Below are 16,261 nucleotides of genomic sequence, written 5' to 3'. Positions count from 1 at the left end.
ATCCTTCCCCTGAACAACTATGGCCCATGATGCCCCTCTTCAGAGGAGATTCAAACAGGAGAACAACTTGCAAGTGGCCACTTTAAGTAGCTTTTCTCATGAATGCATACACCTGGCTATGAAGTTCAAAGCTCAATGAGGTTAGAAAACCAAAAAAAGTGCTTTAGTAAGTGAGTAAAAAGTAGGTAGGAGTATTTAAAACAAGAACATGATAAGGGTGCCCATAATTAACCCCTTCATGACCCAGCCTATTTTGACCTTAAAGACCTTGCCGTTTTTTGCAATTCTGACCAGTGTCCCTTTATGAGGTAATAACTCAGGAACGCTTCAACGGATCCTAGCGGTTCTGAGATTGTTTTTTCGTGACATATTAGGCTTCATGTTAGTGGTAAATTAAGGTCAATAAATTCTGCGTTTATTTGTGATAAAAACGGAAATTTGGCGAAAATTTTGAAAATTTCGCAATTTTCACATTTTGAATTTTTATTCTGTTAAACCAGAGAGATATGTGACACAAAATAGTTAATAAATAACATTTCCCACATGTTTACTTTACATCAGCACAATTTTGGAAACAAAATTTTTTTTTGTTAGGAAGTTATAAGGGTTAAAATTTGACCAGCGATTTGTCATTTTTACAACGAAATTTACAAAACCATTTTTTTTAGGGACCACCTCACATTTGAAGTCAGTTTGAGGGGTCTATATGGCTGAAAATACCCAAAAGTGACACCATTCTAAAAACTGCACCCCTCAAGGTACTCAAAACCACATTCAAGAAGTTTATTAACCCTTCAGGTGCTTCACAGCAGCAGAAGCAACATGGAAGGAAAAAATGAACATTTTACTTTTTAGTCACAAAAATTATCTTTTAGCAACAATTTTTTTATTTTTCCAATGGTAAAAGGAGAAACTGAACCACAAAAGTTGTTGTGCAATTTGTCCTGAGTACGCTGATACCTCATATGTGGGGGTAAACCACTGTTTGGGCGCACGGCAGGGCTTGGAAGGGAAGGAGCGCCATTTGAATTTTTGAATGAAAAATTGGCTCCACTCTTTAGCGGACACCATGTCACGTTTGGAGAGCCCCCGAGTGCCTAAAAATTGGAGCTCCCCCACAAGTGACCCCATTTTGGAAACTAGACGCCCCAAGGAACTTATCTAGATGCATAGTGAGCACTTTGAACCCCCAGGTGCTTCACAAATTGATCCGTAAAAATGAAAAAGTACTTTTTTTTCACAAAAAAATTCTTTTAGCCTCAATTTTTTCATTTTCACATGGGAAACAGGATAAAATGGATCCTAAAATTTGTTGGGCAATTTCTCCTGAGTACAACAATACCTCACATGGGGGGGTAAACCACTGTTTGGGCACATGGTAAGGCTCGGAAGGGAAGGAGCGCCATTTGACTTTTTGAATGAAAAATTATTTCCATCGTTAGCGAACACCATGTCGCGTTTGGAGAGCTCCTGTGTGCCTAAACATTGGCGCTCCCCCACAAGTGACCCCATTTTGGAAACTAGACCCCCCAAGGAACTTATTTAGATGCCTAGTGAGCACTTTAAACCCTCAGGTGCTTCACAAATTGATCTGTAAAAATGAAAAAGTACTTTTTTTTCACAAAAAAATTCTTTTCGCCTCAATTTTTTCATTTTCACATGGGCAGCAGGATAAAATGGATCATAAAATTTGTTGGGCAATTTCTCCCGAGTACGCCGATACCTCATATGTGGGGGTAAACCACTGTTTGGGCACACGGCAGGGCTCGGAAGGGAAGGCGCGCCATTTGACTTTTTGAATGGAAAATTAGCTCCAATTGTTAGCGGACACCATGTCGCGTTTGGAGAGCCCCTGTGTGCCTATGCATTGGAGCTCCCCCACAAGTGACCCCATTTTGGAAACTAGACCCCCCAAGGAACTTATCTAGATGCATATTGAGCACTTTAAACCCCCAGGTGCTTCACAGAAGTTTATAACGCAGAGCCATGAAAATAAAAAATAATTTTTCTTTCCTCAAAAATGATTTTTTAGCCTGGAATTTCCTATTTTGCCAAGGATAATAGGAGAAATTGGACCCCAAATATTGTTGTCCAGTTTGTCCTGAGTACGCTGATACCCCATATGTGGGGGTAAACCACTGTTTGGGCGCACGGCAGGGCTCGGAAGGGATGGCACGCCATTTGGCTTTTTAAATGGAAAATTAGTTCCAATCATTAGCGGACACCATGTCACGTTTGGAGAGCCCCTGTGTGCCTAAACATTAGAGATCCCCCAGAAATGACCCCATTTTGGAAACTAGACCCCCAAAGGAACTAATCTAGATGTGTGGTGAGGACTTTGAACCCCCAAGTGCTTCACAGAAGTTTATAACGCAGAGCCATGAAAAAAAAATAAAAAATTATTTTCTCAAAAATGATATTTTAGCCTGCAATTTTTTATTTTACAAAGGGTAACAGGAGAAATTTGACCCCAAAAGTTGTTGTCCAGTTTCTCCTGAGTACGCTGATACCCCATATGTGGGGGTAAACCACTGTTTGGGCACATGCCGGGGCTCGGAAGTGAAGTAGTGACATTTTGAAATGCAGACTTGATGGAATGCTCTGTGGGCGTCACGTTGCGTTTGCAGAGCCCCTGATGTGGCTTAACAGTAGAAACCCCCCACAAGTGACCCCATTTTAGAAACTAGACCCCGAAAGGAACTTATCTAGATGTGTGGTGAGCACTTTGAACCCCCAAGTGCTTCATACAAGTTTATAATGCAGAGCCGTGAAAATAATAAATACGTTTTCTTTCCTCAAAAATAATTATTTAGCCCAGAATTTTTTATTTTCCCAAGGGTTACAGGAGAAATTGGACCCCAAAAGTTGTTGTCCAGTTTCTCCTGAGTACGCTGATACCCCATGTGTGGGGGTAAACCACTGTTTGGGCACACGTCGGGGCTCAGAAGGGAAGTAGTGACTTTTGAAATGCAGACTTTGATGGAATGGTCTGCGGGCGTCACATTGCGTTTGCAGAGCCCCTGGTGTGCCTAAACAGTAGAAACCCCCCACAAGTGACCCCATTTTAGAAACTAGACCCCCCAAGGAACTTATCTAGATATGTGGTGAGCACTTTGAACCCCCAAGTGCTTCACAGATGTTTACAACGCAGAGCCGTGAAAATAAAAAATCATTTTTCTTTCCTCAAAAATGATGTTTTAGCAAGCATTTCTTTATTTTCACAAGGGTAACAGGAGAAATTGGACCCCAGTAATTGTTGCGCAGTTTGTCCTGAGTACGCTGGTACCCCATATGTGGGGGTAAACCACTGTTTGGGTGCACGTCGGGGCTCGGAAGTGAGGGAGCACCATTTGACTTTTTGAATACAAGATTGGCTGGAATTAATGGTGGCGCCATGTTGCGTTTGGAGACCCCCTGATGTGCCTAAACAGTGGAAACCCCTCAATTCTAACTCCAACACACCCCTAACCCTTATCCCAACTGTAGCCGTAACCCTAATCACAACCCTAACCCCAACACACCCGTAACCCCAACACACCCCTAACCCTAACCACAACCCTAATTCCAACCCAACCCTAGCCCTAAGGCTATGTGCCAACGTTGCGGATTCATATGAGATTTTTCAGCACCATTTTTGAAAAATCCGCGGGTAAAAGGTACTGCGTTTTACCTGCGGATTTACCGCGGATTTCCAGTGTTTTTTGTCCGGATTTCACCTGCGGATTCCTATTGAGGAACAGGTGTAAAACGCTGCGGAATCCGCACAAAGAATTGACATGCTGCGGAAAATACAACGCAGCGTTCCCGCGCGGTATTTTCCGCACCATGTGCACAGCGGATTTGGTTTTCATATGTTTACATGGTACTGTAAACCTGATGGAACACTGCTGCGGATCCGCAGCGGCCAATCCGCACCGTGTGCACATAGCCTAATTCTAAAGGTATGTGCACACGCTGCAGAAAACGCTGCGGAAAACGCTGCGGATCCGCAGCAGTTTCCCATGAGTTTACAGTTCAATGCAAACCTATGGGAAACAAAAATCGCTGTACACATGCTGCGGAAAAACTGCACGGAAACGCAGCGGTTTACATTCCGCAGCATGTCATTTCTTTCTGCGGATTCCGCAGCGGTTTTACAACTGCTCAAATAGAAAATCGCTGTTGTAAAACCGCATTGAAATGCGCAGAAAAAACATGGTAAATCCGCCATAAATCCGCAGCGGTTTAGCACTGCGGATTTATCAAATCCGCAGCGGAAAAATCCGCAGAGGAACAGAATACGTGTGCACATACCGAAACCCTAACCCTACCCCTACCCCTAACCCTACCCCTAACCCTAACCCTAACCCTACCCCTAACCCTAACCCTAGTTCTTACCCCAACCTTAGTGGAAAAAAAAAAATATATATATTTTTTTTATTGTCCCTACCTATGGGGGTGACAAAGGGGGGGGGGGGGGTCATTTACTTTTTATTTTTTATTTTGATCACTGAGATATAACCTATCTCAGTGATCAAAATTCACTCTGGAACGAATCTGCCGGCCGGCAGATTCGGCGGGCGCACTGCACATGCGCCCGCCATTTTGGAAGATGGCGGCGCCCAGGAAAGAAGACGGATGGTCCCCGGGAGGCTAGGTAAGTATAAGGGGGGGAGATCAGGGCACGGGGGGGCGTCGGAGCACGGGGGGGGGTGGACTGGAACACGGGGGGGTGGATTGGAGCACGGAGTGGGGGATCGCTGTGCGGGCGGGTGGATCGGAGCACGGGGGTGGGGGGAAATCGCTGTGCGGGGGGGGATCGCTGTGCGGGGGGGATCGGAGTGCGGGGGGGGTTTCATTGGAGCACGGGGGTGTGATTGGAGCACGGGGGGAGCGGGCAGGAGGACGGGGGAGCGGAGCACAGGACCGAGGGGAGCAGACCGCAGATCGGGGGGCTGGGGGGGCGATCGGAGGAGTGGAGTGGGTGCACATTAGTGTGTCCAGCCATGGCCGATGATATTGCAGCATCGGCCATGGCTGGATTGTAATATTTCACCATTTTTTTAGGTGAAATATTACAAATCGCTCTGATTGGCAGTTTCACTTTCAACAGCCAATCAGAGCGATCGTAGCCACGGGGGGTGAAGCCACCCCCCCTGGGCTAAACTACCACTCCCCCTGTCCCTGCAGATCGGGTGAAATGGGAGTTAACCCTTTCACCCGATCTGCAGGGACGCGATCTTTCCATGACGCATATGCTGCGTCATGGGTCGGATTGGCACCGACTTTCATGATGCAGCGTATGCGTCAAAGGTCGGGAAGGGGTTAAGCACCTGTCAAATTTTGTTTGAATGCAGATTGCACATTTTCTGTTATTACAATAAACCTCATTTCAAGGCAGAAACATTACTGTGTCCAACAGTTATTAGATACTAGATGGCAGCCCGATTCTAAAGAATCGGGAGTCTAGAATCCATATATACTTTATTTATTCAAATGTAAGAATAATACAATTAATAAATAATAGTAAGAAAGAACAAAAAATGGCTGCACTCACCAGCTCTTGACAATTCTTGTTATTTAAGGTACAGTTACACAGGATCCATGAACATGCTTATGAGGGGAGGGATGAAAGACATCAGACGACAACTTTGCGTGTTGTGGCAAATGCCACAACAACGGTTCTTTGCTTAAGAACAATAATGTAAATAATAAATAATATGTATCAATAACTATGTATATTGGTATGTTCTATGACATTTTAAAATATTTCATTATTATGTGGAAAGGCTCTTAGTACCCATACTGGCGCATACTTGTGTGCCCATCAGGTATTTTCACAGTAATTTTACATCTGATGGGTTGGTATGAAACGTTTTTAATCATCTCTTGGGCTTAGCTAAGCCTTCATTTGAAATAATTCTAATAGGTACAACAGAAATAAAAGCCTTTTTGTGTACCCAAATTTTTTGTGTTTATTTTTACAGAAGTGTAAAATTTAAGAAATCAACGTTCATAGTACACCGATGGGCTAATATAAGCATGCCCATCAACCACATCACGGTAGCCTTTGAACTGATGGGTCCTAACTAACGAATCTATGACTGAGGACGTGGAAATATTATGTTTGCAACGTTGAGAGCGTGCAGCAGCAGCTTTATTACCTAATCGATTAGTTTTGTCCTCAAAAGACTCATTAGTAATGCGTTTATTGCAAGCAGCATTAACAGTGTCCAGGCGCTTATGTCTGTCCTCTGTAGTCTCGTTAGCACGCTGTTTGTGCTTACGTGTGGCATCGGCGGCTTTTCGCTCAGCGTCATTGGTATACTTATTATCAGACCTGATGTTACGTGCGCCATCAGCAGCTTTGGGCTCTGTGTCATTAGTATACTTAACAGTGTCCAGGCGCTTGCATCTCTCCTCTGTACTCTTGTTAGCACGCTGTTTGCGCTTACGTGCGGCATCGGCGGCTTTTCGCTCTGCATCATTACCATACTTTATATCAGACCTGATCTTACGTGCGCCATCAGCAGCTTTGGACTCTGTGTCATTAGTATACTTAACAGTATCCAGGCGCTTGCATCTATCCTCTGTACTCTTGTTAACATGCTGTTTGCGCTTACGTGCGGCATCGACGGCTTTTCGCTCTGCATCATTACCATACTTTATATCAGACCTGATCTTACGTGCGCCATCAGCAGCTTTGGGCTCTGTGTCATTAGTATACTTAACAGTATCCAGGCACTTGCATCTCTCATCTGTACTCTTGTTAACACGCTGTTTGCGCTTACGTCCGGCATCGGTGGCTTTTCGCTCTGCATCATTACCATACTTTATATCAGACCTGATCTTACGTGCGCCATCATAAGCTTTGGACTCTGTGTCATTAGTATACTTAACAGTGTCCATGCGCTTGCATCTATCCTCTGTACTCTTGTTAGCACGCTGTTTGCGCTTACGTGCGGCATCGGCGTCTTTTTGCTCTGCATTATTAGTATACTTTCTATCAGACCTAATCTTACGTGCGCCATCAGCAGCTTTGGGCTCTGTGTCATTAGAATCCTTACTATTAGAGCTCATGTTGGCTAAGCTAAACAGCTTTAAGCGTGGTGGTGGCAAACAACAGGTTAATAAGAGGCAGTGTCAGGTAGTAGGAAAATAGCCAGTTAATAATAGGCAATAGTTCTTCGCAGGAATGCAGATATTAATAAATAGGCAGTTTATATTGCAGAGAAATTGCTGGGCAATAATGGACAATGTCCTTATGTGGCAAATAATAGAGCAATATACCCAATGTGGCAAAGAAGAGGTTAATAAACGGCAGTCTCTCAGTATAACAGTCAGTGAATAATAGGCAGTATATGGAGAAAACACCAAACAAAAGTTCAAAATTGGTGTGAAAATGTCACTGAACCACTTCACAACTAAATATATATAGTTTTGGTAAATGGTATTATCATTTTTTTGACGAAATTCGGCAGGAGCTTGAAGAGCAACGTCACTGGGCCCGCCTCCACGCAGTAGAAACTTGCTGTGAGGTAAAAATTCAAAAATCACACCAAAATGGCGGGCGGAGTGTGTCACAGTACGGCACGTTTCTGATTGGTCGCTGGCAGCAGGCGGCAACCAATCAGACACTGGACACTGTTGACATCACTTATCTCCGGGCATTAGCTCCGGACATTAGCTCCGGACATTAGCTCCGGACATTAGCTCCGCACATTAGCTCCGGACATTAGCTCCGGACATTAGCTCCGGACAAAGCCACGGAAGTTGGCACAAATTGCAGGAAGTAGTATTCTAGGCAATTAATCTCCGGACATTAGCTCCGGACATTAGCTCCGGACATTAGCTCCAGACAAAGCCACGGAAGTTGGCACAAATTGCAGGAAGTAGTATTCTAGGCAATTATATATTAGACTGTATATGAAACTGAAATAGCTGTTGCAAAAAAAAATTTTTTTTATAAATCATTAAGCTTAAGATTAATAGGGGTGCCCAAACTTTTTCATATAACTGTATATGGGAGATTGACCACCGTACCCAAGCCCACCTCCATCCCCACATCCAGGTCAGTGAAATCCGGTCCCATGGAAGTCAGATCACTGGGTCTTCCATCACCCTGGTTAGCTCAGATATAGTCCAGCCAGAACACCATTTACCAGGCCGACAAGTTGCCAATTTCCCAGGCTGGGGGATATCACTTGGGGAATGGGCGCATTTATGTAGGCAATTTACCGACCAATGTATGTAAGAAGAAGCTGGAATTTTTTCATCAGTATGGGCAGATCTGTACCATCGAGCTAAAGAATCACAGGGAAAGTGGTGCCACACCATTCACCTTCATCAGCTTCCAGGCTTGGCGAGATGTGGAGGATGCCGTGTTTGGATGCAATGGGTATGAGTTTGGCTCTCGTCGATTATGTGTAGAGTTTCCCAGGTCAAACCGGGGATCAAGGTGAAGATATAAAGGACCCTGCAGGAAGAACATACCCCTGTCCCAGCGAACTGAATGCACAGTCCTCATCTCAGTCCTTCCCCAATTGGGGAGTTGGCAGGATCTGAAAGATCATATAAGAGAAGCTTGAGCTATCTGCTATGCTGATGTAGAGACAGATGGAAAGGAGATTGTGGAGTTTATTCTCAAGAAAGTCATGGAATATGCTTTGAGGAAACTGGATGATGCAAAGCTTCATTCTCATGAAGGTGAAACTCTTACATTTGTGCCTGGGCTGAAAGACATGCCGATGGACTGTCCACGACAAGTGGAGAAGGATGATTGGAAGCCTATCACATCTGGCAGCCCCGTCAACAGCGACCCACTACAGGATCCAGCAGTCTCTGTGGCTAATTAAGAAGGGGGAGGAATGTAACAACACAAAATTTATTCTTAATCATGCCATGCGTATTATTCAGTAGGTCTAAAGACATGAGGCATTGTTCAAATGAGCCCTGGTCCAAGTGGTCTTTCTATAGACAGCCAGGTAAGCAGACAAGAGCAGCTACCGACCCTGGTGTCTCCGCAGGAGGTTACATGGGGGCTCATACTGTATATAGGAGGCTATGTGGGGTTCTTACTGTATATTAGAGGCTACGTGGGGGCTCATATTGTATATAGAAGGCTATGTGGTGGCTCATACTGTGTGTAGCAGGCTATGAGGGAGCACATTCTGTATACATGGGGCTGTGTGTGGGCTCTTATGTTACCGGTATATAGGGAGCTGTATGTGGGCTCATACAGTATATAGGGGGTTGTCATCATACTAAATTCTGCTCAATATTAAGTGATAACATATTAATTAGAAATATTTTATATGAATTGTAGTATTAATATTGAGCAGAATTAATTTCAAACTATAGGTTCGACATCCACAACAGGCATGGTCTATCATGCGGCCCCTCAGGAAATATAATTGCCCACCCCTGAGGTAGACTGAAGATCAGATCAAAATAGTTCATGGTACTTACATGAATTTGTTGAATGACTTTAATGTGTCACTGTTCAGTCCGAGTGATATCTGATCTACTGACATGATCATGTGAATAGGTCCTTACTGTCTTTAGCTCATGGAGTCAGTATGGTGAACAGAAAAACAAACAAACAACTAAGCCCTGTTGTGTACAGGAAACATGCTAATGAATATTCAATAATGAATACTCAATTAGACTGCTGCAGGCTAATGCAGAAATCTTTGATAATTTTTTTTTTTATTTTCCATGTGACGAGTATGTGAAAAATAGTAGAAATCTTGTAATTTTCAAATTGGCCGCTAGCCCTAATATTGGGGTCATACTTCCTTTTCTTTTCAGCAGCTACGTGGACATAGGCAGCAATAAAATGACTCTGACTATGACTTTCATAGGAGATTTTTCTAGGCACAATCTCATCTGGGCAAAAGTCATTGTAAAAGAAGGAGGAGGAGGTGAGCTGTGATATCACCTATTGAGAATGGTGAATCATGTATTGTCTAATGTTATCTGTCATTGTAATCCTGTTGCCATGAAAAGTGAAAAGTCATCAGTTCAGTGTTAGAATTAGTGGATGAATCAGTTGTGAAAATGTATTGTTTTCTGCATTATATATGAATATATATATATATATATATATATATATATATATATATATATATATATATATATATATATATACTGGTATAGAAAAATAAATAAAAATATCATATATAATAAATAAATAAATGTAACATGAAATCCTGATTTTGACAATAGGTCATTTTCTGATGACTTTTTCCTATATAGTGATTTTGAGTACATTTTTTATAAGATACCCATCTAAAGTCATATAATATTAGCATGTCTGGTTTTGGGGTTACTCCTTTTGTTATATTAAGGATCTTGACAAATGTTTGTAACAATAGTTGATATCTCCTGGATTGTACTGTGTTCATGTAACCTGAAAGCATGTACAGTGGGTACAGAAAGTATTCAGACCCCTTTAAATTTTTCACTCTTTGTTTCATTGCAGCCATTTGGTAAATTAAAAAAGTTCAATTTTTTTTACATTAATGTACACTCTGCACCCCATCTTGACTGAAAAAAACAGAAAAGCAGACATTTTTGCAAATTTAGTAAAACAGAAAAACTTAAATATCACATGGTCATAAGTATTCAGACCCTTTGCTCAGACACGCATATTTAAGTCACATGCTGTCCATTTCCTTGTGATCCTCCTTAAGGCCGGTTTCACACGTCAGTGGCTCCGGTATGTGAGGTGACAGTTTCCTCACGTACCGGAGCCACTGACACATGTAGACACAGTGAAATCAATGCATCTGTGCAGATGTCATTGATTTTTTGCGGACCGTGTCTCCGTGTGCCAAACAGAGAAATGTCAGTGTTCGTGGGAGCACACGTATTACACGGACCCATTAAAGTCAATGGGTCCATGTAAAACACGTACTGCACACGGACGTTGTCCATGTGCAGTCCGTGTGCCGTGCAGGAGACAGCGCTACTGTAAGCGCTGTCCCCCCCACTGGTGCTGAAGCCGCGATTCATATCTTCCCTGCAGCAGCGTTTGCTGTAGAGAAGATATGAATATTCTTTTTTTTTTCTGTTTCTCGTGTTTACAATAAAGATCCATGACCCCACCCCCTCCCACCCCCTGTGCGCCCCCCCCGCTGTTATTAAAATACTCACCCCGCTCCCTCGCTGGCTGGCGCTACTTCCTGTCCTAGTCGCACCTTCTACTGTATGAGCGGTCACGTGGGGCCGCCCATTACAATCATGAATATGCGGCTCCACCTCCCATAGGGGTGGAGCCGCATATTCATTACTTTCATGGACCTTTATTTTAAACACGATTATTCATATCTTCTCTACAGCAAACGCTGCTGCAGGGAAGATATGAATCGCGGCTTCAGCACCAGATGCAGGGGACAGCGCTAAACTTTAGCGCTGTCTCCTGCACGGTGCGTGTGGTACCCAGTGGGCACACGTGTGCCGCCCGTGTGCCACACTGATGTGCCACAGAAACGCACCGGCACACGGACATGGATAATTCCGGTACCGATTTTTCCGGTACCGGAATTATCTGGACATGTGAGACTGCCCTAAGATGGTTCTACTCCTTCATTGGAGTCCAGCTGTGATTAATTAAACTGATAGGACTTGATTTGAAAAGGCACACACCTATATAAGACATATAAGACCTCACAGCTCACAGTGCATGTCAGACCAAATGAGAATCATGAGGTCAAAGGATCTGGCCAAGGAGCTCAGAGACAGAATTGTGGCAAGACACAGATCTTGCCAAGGTTACAACAGAATGTCTGCAGTACTCAAGGATCCTAAGGTCACAGTGGCCTCCATAATCCTTAAATGGAAGAAGCTTGGGACCACCAGAAGTCTTCCTAGACCTTGCCGTCCAGCCAAACTGAGCAATCATGGGAGAAGAGCCTTGGTGAGAGAGGTAAAGAAGAACCCCAAGATCACTGTGGCTGAGCTCCAGAGATGCAGCAGGGATACGGGAGAAAGTTCCACATAGTCAACTATCATTGCAGCCCTCCACCAGTCAGGCCTTTATGGCAGAGTGGCCCAACAGAAGCCTCTCCTCAGTGCAAGACATATGAAAGTCCGCATAGAGTTTGCTAAAAAACACATGAAGGATTCCCAGACTATGAGAAATAAGATTCTATGGTCTGATGAGACAAAGATAGACCTTTTTGGCGATAATTCTAAGTGTTATATGTGGAGAAAACCAGGCACTGCTCATCACCTGCCCAATACAATTCCAACAGTGAAACATGGTGGTGGCAGCATCATACTATGGGGGTGTTTTTAAGCTGCAGTGACAGGATGACTCGCTGTCATTGAAGGAAACATGAATGCGGCCAAGTACAGAGATATCCTGGATGAAAACCTCTTCCAGAGTGCTCTGGAACTCAGACTTGGCCGAAGGTTCATCTTCAGTGCCTTCAGAACAACTCTGTGACCATTCTTGACTGGCCCAGCCAGAGCCCTGACCTAAGCCCAATTGAGCATTTCTGGAGAGATTTGAAAATAGCTGTCCACCAATGTTCACCATCCATTCCATTCACGGAATTGGAGAGGATCTGCAAGGAAGAATGGCAGAGGATCCCCAAATCCAGGTACATGGCTGTACTAGGTCAAAAGGGTGCTTCTACTCAATACTGAGCAAATAATAATAATAATAATCATCATTTTATTTCTATAGTGGCAACATATTCCGCAGCACTTTACATTTTAGAGGGGACTTGTACATACAATAGAGATTACAGCATAACAATAAACACATAGGTCAAAACAGATACCAAGAGGAATGAGGGCCCTGCTCGCAAGCTTACAATCTATGAGGAAAAGGGGAGACACGAAAGGTGGATGGTAACAATTGCTTTAGTTGTTTGGACCAGCCATAATGTAAGAATCGGGTGTTCATGTAATGCTGCATGAACCGGTTATCAGCCTAAGTATGTAACAAAAAGCACAAAATATGAACGGCACTAGGTGTTATCGCAGCAGGCGGTGTAGCCGCAGCCTGAGGATTCCACTGCAAGACTCCTATAGCACGTATATAGTCTGCAATGTTCGGGTGGTGCTCAGCATAAAAAGCAGTGAACAAATATCCAAGGAGAAAAAGGAAAATGCGGCACTCACCCAGGTAGATTGCGAATCAAAGTCCTTTATTCATCATAACGTAACAACGGACATAGTAAGGAGAGGCGGCTGGGAGAGATCAGCGGTGCGGGGAGAAAGAACAGGACTACGATCGTTTCGCGCTTGTGCGCTTCCACGGGTCCATTGACTTCATTCATACAACTGCATCTCACTAAATTAGAATATCATCAAAAAGTTAATTTATTTCAGTTCTTCAATACAAAAGTGAATCCCATACGTATATTATATTGAGTCATTACAACAAAGTGATCTATTTGAAGTGTTTTTTTCTGTCAATGTTGATGATTATGGCTTACAGCCAATGAAAACCCAAAAGTCATTATCTCAGTAATTTAGAATAATTAACCCAAAACACCTGCAAAGGCTTCCTAAGCATTTAAAAAGGCCCCTTAGTCTGTTTCAGTAGGCTCCACAATCATGGGGATTGTTGCTGTATCCAAGCATATTAATGGAAAGTTGAGTGGAAGAAAAAGTGTGGTAGAAAAAGGTGCACAAGCATTTGGGATAACCACAGTCTTGAAAGGGCCATTCAAAAATGTGGAGGAGATTCACAAGGAGTGGACTGCTGCTGGAGTCACTGCTTCAAGAGCCACCACACACAGACTTGTCCAGGACATGGGCTACAAGTGTCACATTCCTTGTGTCAAGCCCCTCATGGCCAATAGACAACGCCAGAAGCATCTTACCTGGGCCAAGGAGAAAAAGAACTGGACTTTTGCTCAGTGATCCAAGATGTTATTTTCAGATGAAAGTAGATTTCGTTTGGAAATCAAGGTCCCAGAGTCTGGAGGAGGAGTGGAGAGGCCACAATCCAAGCTGCTTGAGGCCTAGTGTGAGGTTTCCACAATCAGCAATGGTTTGGGGAGCTATGTCATCTGCTGGTGTAGATCCACTGTGTTTTATCAAGACCAAAGTCAGCGCAGCCGTCTACCAGGAAATTTTAGAGCACTTCATGCTTCCCTCTGCCGACAAGCTTTTTGGAGATGGAAATTTGATTCTCCAGCAGGACTTGGCCACACTGCCAAAAACACCAATACCTGGTTTAAAAACAACAGTATCACTGTGCTTGATTGGCCAGCAATCTCACCTGACTGTAACCTCATAGAGAATCTATGGGGTATTGTCAAGAGGAAGATGAGAGACAGCAGACCCAACAATGCAGACGAGCTGAAGGCGGCTATCAAAGCAACCTGGGCTTCCATAACACCTGTGCCACAGGCTGATTGTCTCCATGCCACTCCACATTGATGCAGTAATTAATGCAAAAGGAGCCTTGGACAAATATTGAGTGCATTTACTGAACACATTTCAGCAGCCAACATTTCAGATTTTAAAATCATTTTTCAAGCTTTTGTTACCAAGTATTCTAATTTACTGAGATAATGACTTTTGGCTTTTCATTGGCTGTAAGCCATAATCATCAACATTAACAGAAATAAATACTTGAAATAGATCACTTTGTTTGTAATGACTATATATAATTTATGAGATTAACTTTATGTATTGAAGAACTGAAATAAATAATTTTTTTGATGCTATTCTAATTTAGTGAGAAGCACTTATACATCACTAGGCAAGACATAAGACATTACTATCTTCAGGGCTCCAGAGGCTCCATGGCTCCAGAGGCATGCAAAATGTAATGAGCTCAAAGAGTTAAGCCCACCATAACAACTATAGGAGACAACCGAAGGAAAAGTGCTTAATATTTAGGGGTCCAATGAAGTCCAATGATGAGGGGGCCTAGATGGATCCTAAATGGGAATTACACTATTAAATGGATTGATTATCATATATGCACTCAACTTATCCATTGGCAAGGATGCGAGTACACCGCTCTGCTATCTCTGACCATTTCATAGACCAGTAGTCCCAAACCTTTCTGACCTTGAAAGCCGCATTCAGCTCTGAGAGAGGGTCGCAAGCCACATTTAGCTCTGAGAGGGTCGCAAACCACATCCAGCTCCTGCCCCCCTCACAGTAGTGGCACCGAAAGCCTTTATTACGAGTATAATGATAGCCAAAGCTTTCCCACAGAAATCACCTGAAGCAGTATACCAAGATCCAGGGGTTTCCACAATACCCCCATTCAGAATACTCCCATCAAGCACTCCCAACACACTGTCACATCCAGCTTCAAACACCTCCTCTGACAGGTAGTATCATCCTGTCAACAGCGTACCATACTTACATTTTCTCTAAACCCCTAAGGCGACTATAGGCGCAGGGCTACTCATAAAATCCATCATTTTGAAATGTGCTCTTCATACCTGTTTGCTAGACTTGGAGCTAATACACCAAGCTGGCAGGCAGCCATGAGCCACAGTTCAGTGGCTCCCGAGCTACAGGTTAGAATCCTTGTTGTAGACAATGAAATAGTTGCACACCCCTGACCTATGCTACCGTGTATTCACTATTTCTACATTTCAGGAGACCTACTACTTCTTTGTACCCGTCCATTATAATCAATCAGGTATTCAGTTGTCCTACCTTTTGGGAAGGGGTTTGGCTGAACAGCATTCAGAAATAACCTTTGCATCCTATAGAGTGGGGCCATTCCACCAGAGTCTTGCTTAATTTTGGAAATATTATTATTTTTTTCCAATATGTCAAACTCTAGAACCTCAGAGTCATCGACTAAGTTGCACGTCTGGGGAGTCGCTGACCCCATGCTGAGGAGCTGGAGACAGATTAACCAGTACAAGCCGTGCAAACAGACGATCCTGAAATCCAAGGATGCCATCTTCTAAAAGTGTCAGTATCACCAGCCGGAGTTCAGAGATTTCATTCCTCAGACTCCTCGGGTCTTCTTCTTCCTCTGTAGCATCCAACACATCTGTCTTTGGCTGAGATTGCTCAGTAGCTGAGGAGCAGCCACTCCTGGGACTGCAGAAAGTGTACAAGCATGTGTTTCGATGAACCTGATGTACCTGTTTATTTGTGTTGGGACAGTGCCAGTATTTTGCAAGAGCATCCAAGGTACATCCTCCTGTGAGTCACATACCTGGGAATGAACAGGTGAGTCTAATGCCTAATTATTATCACCAGCCACAAACAAAAGTCCCTATATTTTCTGCATTCATGGATATGGATGATCAAGTGGTGGGACAAGTGAATTAATAGACTC

The 16,261-nt window shown here is 43.5% G+C and overlaps 1 protein-coding gene and 1 pseudogene across 2 annotated transcripts in view; one reads left to right on the top strand and one right to left on the bottom strand.

Moving 5' to 3' along the window:
* The window catches only part of PROM2 (prominin 2), a 119,089-nt gene extending 103,054 nt beyond the window's left edge, over positions 1 to 16,035 (bottom strand). Inside the window, exon 1 of one of the 2 annotated variants that reach the window (XM_069766597.1) lies at positions 15,625 to 16,035. In XM_069766597.1, the coding sequence (XP_069622698.1) occupies positions 15,625 to 15,877 (253 nt within the window). In that variant the 5' untranslated portion in view covers positions 15,878 to 16,035. The remainder of the gene's footprint in view (positions 1 to 15,624) is intronic. The other variant, XM_069766596.1, reaches the window with a different exon arrangement.
* On the top strand, positions 8,070 to 8,834 carry LOC138673813 (serine/arginine-rich splicing factor 9 pseudogene; annotated as a pseudogene).
* Positions 16,036 to 16,261: the final 226 nt, after the last annotated feature.

This window comes from Ranitomeya imitator, chromosome 4, assembly GCF_032444005.1.
Source record: "Ranitomeya imitator isolate aRanImi1 chromosome 4, aRanImi1.pri, whole genome shotgun sequence".
Lineage (NCBI taxonomy): Eukaryota > Metazoa > Chordata > Amphibia > Anura > Dendrobatidae > Ranitomeya > Ranitomeya imitator.
The sequence above is the reverse complement of the archived record's forward strand: the minus strand, read 5'-3'. Positions and strand labels throughout refer to the sequence as shown.